Source organism: Salvelinus fontinalis, chromosome 16, assembly GCF_029448725.1.
Source record: "Salvelinus fontinalis isolate EN_2023a chromosome 16, ASM2944872v1, whole genome shotgun sequence".
In the NCBI taxonomy this organism is placed as follows: domain Eukaryota; kingdom Metazoa; phylum Chordata; class Actinopteri; order Salmoniformes; family Salmonidae; genus Salvelinus; species Salvelinus fontinalis.
In genome coordinates, this window is record NC_074680.1 from 41,359,314 (window position 1) to 41,365,313 (window position 6,000).

Sequence of the window (6,000 nt, forward strand, 5' to 3'; positions counted from 1 at the left end):
AGCCCCATGTCCACTTTCAGTAAGCCCCATGTCCACTTTCAGTAAGCCCCATGTCCACTTTCAGTAAGCCCCATGTCCACTTTCAGTTAGCCCCATGTCCACTTTCAGTAAGCCCCTGGTCCACTTTCAGTAAGCCTCATGTCCACTTTCAGTAAGCCCCTGGTCCACTTTCAGTAAGCCCCTGGTCCACTTTCAGTAAGCCCCATGTCCACTTTCAGTTAGCCCCATGTCCACTTTCAGTAAGCCTCATGTCCACTTTCAGTTAGCCCCATGTCAACTTTTAGTAAGCCCCATGTCCACTTTCAGTTAGCCCCATGTCCACTTTCAGTAAGCCCCATGTCAACTTTCAGTAAGCCTCATGTCCACTTTCAGTTAGCCCCATGTCAACTTTCAGTTAGCCCCATGTCAACTTTCAGTAAGCCTCATGTCCACTTTCAGTAAGCCCCATGTCCACTTTCAGTTAGCCCCATGTCCACTTTCAGTTAGCCCCATGTCCACTTTCAGTAAGCCTCATGTCCACTTTCAGTTAGCCCCATGTCAACTTTCAGTAAGCCCCATGTCCACTTTCAGTTAGCCCCATGTCCACTTTCAGTAAGCCCCATGTCAACTTTCAGTAAGCCTCATGTCCACTTTCAGTTAGCCCCATGTCAACTTTCAGTTAGCCCCATGTCAACTTTCAGTAAGCCTCATGTCCACTTTCAGTAAGCCCCATGTCCACTTTCAGTTAGCCCCATGTCAACTTTCAGTAAGCCCCATGTCCACTTTCAGTAAGCCTCATGTCCACTTTCAGTTAGCCCCATGTCAACTTTCAGTAAGCACCATGTCCACTTTCAGTAAGCCTCATGTCCACTTTCAGTAAGCCCCATGTCCACTTTCAGTAAGCCCCTGGTCCACTTTCAGTAAGCCCCATGTCCACTTTCAGTAAGCCTCATGTCCACTTTCAGTAAGCCTCATGTCCACTTTCAGTAAGCCTCATGTCCACTTTCAGTAAGCCTCATGTCCACTTTCAGTAAGCCTCATGTCCACTTTCAGTAAGCCTCATGTCCACTTTCAGTAAGCCCCTGGTCCACTTTCAGTAAGCCTCATGTCCACTTTCAGTAAGCCTCATGTCCACTTTCAGTTAGCCCCATGTCCACTTTCAGTAAGCCTCATGTCCACTTTCAGTAAGCCCCTGGTCCACTTTCAGTAAGCCCCTGGTCCACTTTCAGTAAGCCTCATGTCCACTTTCAGTAAGCCTCATGCCCACTTTCAGTAAGCCTCATGTCCACTTTCAGTAAGCCCCTGGTCCACTTTCAGTTAGCCTCATGTCCACTTTCAGTAAGCCCCATGTCCACTTTCAGTAAGCCCCTGGTCCACTTTCAGTTAGCCCCATGTCCACTTTCAGTAAGCCCCATGTCCACTTTCAGTAAGCCCCATGTCCACTTTCAGTAAGCCCCTGGTCCACTTTCAGTTAGCCCCATGTCCACTTTCAGTTAGCCCCATGTCCACTTTCAGTAAGCCCCATGTCCACTTTCAGTAAGCCTCATGTTCACTTTCAGTAAGCCCCATGTCCACTTTCAGTTAGCCTCATGTCCACTTTCAGTTAGCCCCTGGTCCACTTTCAGTTAGCCCCATGTCCACTTTCAGTTAGCCTCATGTCCACTTTCAGTTAGCCCCATGTCCACTTTCAGTTAGCCCCATGTCCACTTTCAGTAAGCCTCATGTCCACTTTCAGTTAGCCCCAAGTCTCTCTGGATAAGAATGTCTGCTAAATGACTCACTACTGTAAGTCTCTCTGGATCAGAGCGTCTGCTTAATGACTCACTACTGTAAGTCTCTCTGACTCACTACTGTAAGTCTCTCTGGATAAGAGCGTCTGCTAAATGACTCACTACTGTAAGTCTCTCTGACTCACTACTGTAAGTCTCTCTGGATAAGAGCGTCTGCTAAATGACTCACTACTGTAAGTCTCTCTGACTCACTACTGTAAGTCTCTCTGGATAAGAGCGTCTGCTAAATGACTCACTACTGTAAGTCTCTCTGGATAAGAGTGTCTGCTAAATGACTCACTACTGGAAGTCTCTCTGGATCAGAGCGTCTGCTAAATGACTCACTACTGTAAGTCTCTCTGGATCAGAGCTTCTGCTAAATGACTCGCTACTGTAAGTCTCTCTGGATAAGAGTGTCTGCTAAATGACTCACTACTGTAAGTCTCTCTGGATAAGAGTGTCTGCTAAATGACTCACTACTGTAAGTCTCTGGATAAGAGTGTCTGCTAAATGACTCATTACTGTAAGTCTCTCTGGATAAGAGTGTCTGCTAAATGACTCATTATTGTAATTCTCTCTGGATAAGAGCTTCTGCTAAATGACTCACTACTGTAAGTCTTTCTGGATAAGAGTGTCTGCTAAATGACTCACTACTGTAAGTCTCTCTGGATAAGAGCTTCTGCTAAATGACTCACTACTGTAAGTCTTTCTGGATAAGAGTGTCTGCTAAATGACTCACCACTAAGTCTCTCTGGATAAGAGCGTCTGCTAAATGACTCACTACTGTAAGTCTCTCTGGATAAGAGTGTCTGCTAAATGACTAAAGTGTAAAAATGTGTCTTACTACCACAGACCTGTTTGCCTTGTCCTGACAGACGTGTCCCGACAGACGTGTCCCGACAGACGTGTCCCGACAGACGTGTCCCGACAGACGTGCCCCGACAGACGTGTCCCGACAGACGTGTCCCGACAGACGTGTCCCGACAGACGTGCCCCGACAGACGTGCCCCGACAGACGTGTCCCGACAGACGTGTCCCGACAGACGTGCCCCGACAGACGTGCCCCGAAAGACGTGCCCCAACAGACGTGCCCCGAAAGACGTGCCCCAACAGACGTGCCCCGAAAGACGTGCCCCAACAGACGTGCCCTGAACTGAGATGATTGTCTCTTTCTTTCCCCTCTCCGTCTCCAGGTGACCTCAGTGTGTGGGCTATCTCTCCAGAAGAGAGGAACAAACATGACAAACAGTTTGACACCCTCTCTCCCACCATGGGCTACATCTCAGGTACCAAGACACCGCATGCATCCACACCAATATTTTACTACGGTTTTCTCCCCCATCTCTCCATACTGTGATGTCTTTTCTGTTTTTGTTCTCTCTCTCGCTCTTTCTCTTGTTCTCTCGCTCTCGTTCGCTCTCGTTCTCTTGCTCTCCTTCGCTCTCTCTCACGTTCTCGCTCTCTCTCTCTCGTTCTCTCTCTCTCGTTTGCTCTCTCTCTCTCTCATTCTCCCTCTCGTTATCTCTCTCTCGTTCACTCTCTCCAGGGGAGCAGGCCAGGAAGTTCTTCTTGCAGTCGGGTCTTCCCTCCTCGGTTCTTGCAGAGATATGGTGAACACACACACACACACACACACACACACACACACACACACACACACACACACACACACACACACACACACACACACACACACACACACACACACACACACACACACACACACACACACACACACACACACACACACACACACACTAATAGGGATTTCCAGGTGAATAAGGAGAGCAGTCGTTAATAAGGTAATTTTAAAAGATTTTACAAGCTGCTCAACAGGGAATTATAATATTATTAACCTTAATCCTTAACAGTCTAAGCTGGAGGGGGGGGGGGGGGTTCATTTAGCTATTTGATTTTGATGAAACATTTGATTTGATTTATAAGGATCTCCATTAGCTAATGGCGACAGCTAGTCTTACTGTGGTCGGACATAACGAAAAAGACATTACAGACAATACCATTGAATTTGGCCTTACTGCTATTAGCACAAAGAAACACATTGGATACCAGATTCATACATGGAAGAACAGATGGTCAAAAAATATATCAGAGAATAAGGTTTGATTTAAAGTGTCTGTCCTGTATCTGAGAGATATAAGAAAGACCAGGGTTATTTTTATTATTATTTGTTACCCATATTTAACCAATTTATTTTGGCGATAAACTACTTCCATATACAGGGCCTTCAGAAAGTATTCACACCCCTTGACTTTACATTTTGTTACTTCCTGAATATAGAATGGATTACATTGTCACTGACCAGTAATGGATTACATTGTCACACACAATACCCAGTAATGTCAAAGTGGAATTATGTTTTTCAAAACTTTTACAAATTAATACAAAATGAAAAGCTAAAATGTCTTGAGTCAACAGTTATTCAATCCCTTTGTTATGGCCTAAATAAGTGAATGGGTAAAATGTGCTTAACAAGTCACTTTGTGTGCAGTAATAGTGTTTAACATGATTTTTGAATGACTACCTCATCTCTATACCCCACACATACAATTATCTGTAGGGTCCTTCAGTCGAGCAGTGAATTTCAAACACAGATTCAACCACAAAGACCAGGGAGGTTTTCCATTGATACAGATTTTTTTTAAAGCAGACATTGAATATCCCTTTGAGCATGGTGACATTATTAATTACACTTTGGATGGAGTATCAATACACCCAGTCACTACAAAGATACAGGCATCCTTCCTAACTCAGTTTCCGGAGAGGAAGGAAACCATTTAGGCATTACACCATGAGGCCAATGGTGACTTTAAAACAGTTGCAGAGTTTAATGGCTGTGATAGGAGAACACTGAGGATGGATCAACAACATTGTAGTTACTCCACAATACTAACCTAAATGACAATGAAAAGAAGGAACCCTGTACAGAATAAAAATATTCCAAAACATACTGCAGACAATGTGGCAAAGAAATAACCTTTTTGTCCTGAACACAAAGCGTTATGTTTGGGGCAAATCCAATACAACACATTACTGAATACCACTCTCCTTATTTTCAAGCATAGATATGGCTGCATCATGTTATGGGTATGCTTGTAATCATTAAGGACTGGGGAGTTTTTCAGGATAAAAAATAAACAGAATGGAGCTAAGTACAGGCAAAATCAGTCGGCTTTCCACCAGACACTGGGAGAATAATTCACCTTTCAGCAGCACAATAACCTAAAACACAGGGCCAAATATACACTGGATTTTCTTACCAAGAAGACAGTCAAGAAGAGTCGCAGAGTTACACTTTTGAATTAAATCGACTCCAAGATCTATGGCAAGACCTGAAAATGGTTGTCTAGCGATGACCGACTACCAATTTGACAGAGTGTGAAGAATTTTGATAAGAATGTTGAACAATCCAGGTGTGGAAAGCTCTTAGAGATTTCTCCAGAAAGACTTACATCTGTAATCACTGACGGCATTGTATACTTCTGTCCATTTTTCAGACTGTCACCGGGCTTCCTTCAGATGAGTCTTGTAAGGTGTGTTAGAGCAAAACAACCGAAATGTTTGCATTCGTGAGAGTCTCACCTTTTCATATTAGTGTGTAGCCCGAACTGTTCGGACGCTACAGACCAATTCCGCAGATGTGGACGGCTGCCATTGGCAGATGCGGTGGATAGATACAAAAAAAACATCTCTGGCTTCAACAGACTGACGTTGATGTGGACGTCAACTAGGGGGTTTTAACTAATCAGACAGAAAGACATGTAAACGCCAGCTGAGAGGCATTTAGGAAGTCCGCTACTGAATCACACACACACACACACACACCCTGCTCTCCAGTCACACACAGAGTAAGGAAGTAACACATATGCAATATGTCTCCATGTTTGTGCCCCATGTGAGGATATTCCATAGTAATGACCCTCTCTGACCCCCAGGGCGCTGGCTGACATGAGTAAGGACGGGAAGATGGACAGGTTGGAGTTCTCCATCTCTATGAAACTCATTAAGCTCAAACTGCAGGGCACGCCCCTTCTCTCAACTTTACCAATCATCATGAAGCAGCCGCCAGTGCCCGCCCCTAGCCCCTCCTCTACAGACGCTATGTCCGCCTCGCGCTACGGTACTTTAAAACAGACACACATACATAGACTTCTCTTCTGTTCTCAAATGTCTGTAGATGGTTTATCTTAATATTTATTTTGACTCTTTAATGTTCTGTGTCTCTCCAGGAATG

At 44.7% G+C, this 6,000-nt stretch overlaps 1 protein-coding gene across 1 annotated transcript in view; it reads left to right on the forward strand.

Annotated features, from left to right (window-relative positions):
* The window catches only part of LOC129813199 (intersectin-2-like), an 83,460-nt gene that overhangs the window by 22,628 nt on the left and 54,832 nt on the right, over nucleotides 1-6,000 (forward strand). The window contains exons 3-6 of the mRNA XM_055865468.1: nucleotides 2,942-3,034; nucleotides 3,295-3,358; nucleotides 5,702-5,886; nucleotides 5,996-6,000. The exon at nucleotides 5,996-6,000 is cut by the window's right edge and continues 247 nt beyond it. Of these exons, the coding sequence (XP_055721443.1) occupies nucleotides 2,942-3,034; nucleotides 3,295-3,358; nucleotides 5,702-5,886; nucleotides 5,996-6,000 (347 nt within the window). The remainder of the gene's footprint in view (nucleotides 1-2,941; nucleotides 3,035-3,294; nucleotides 3,359-5,701; nucleotides 5,887-5,995) is intronic.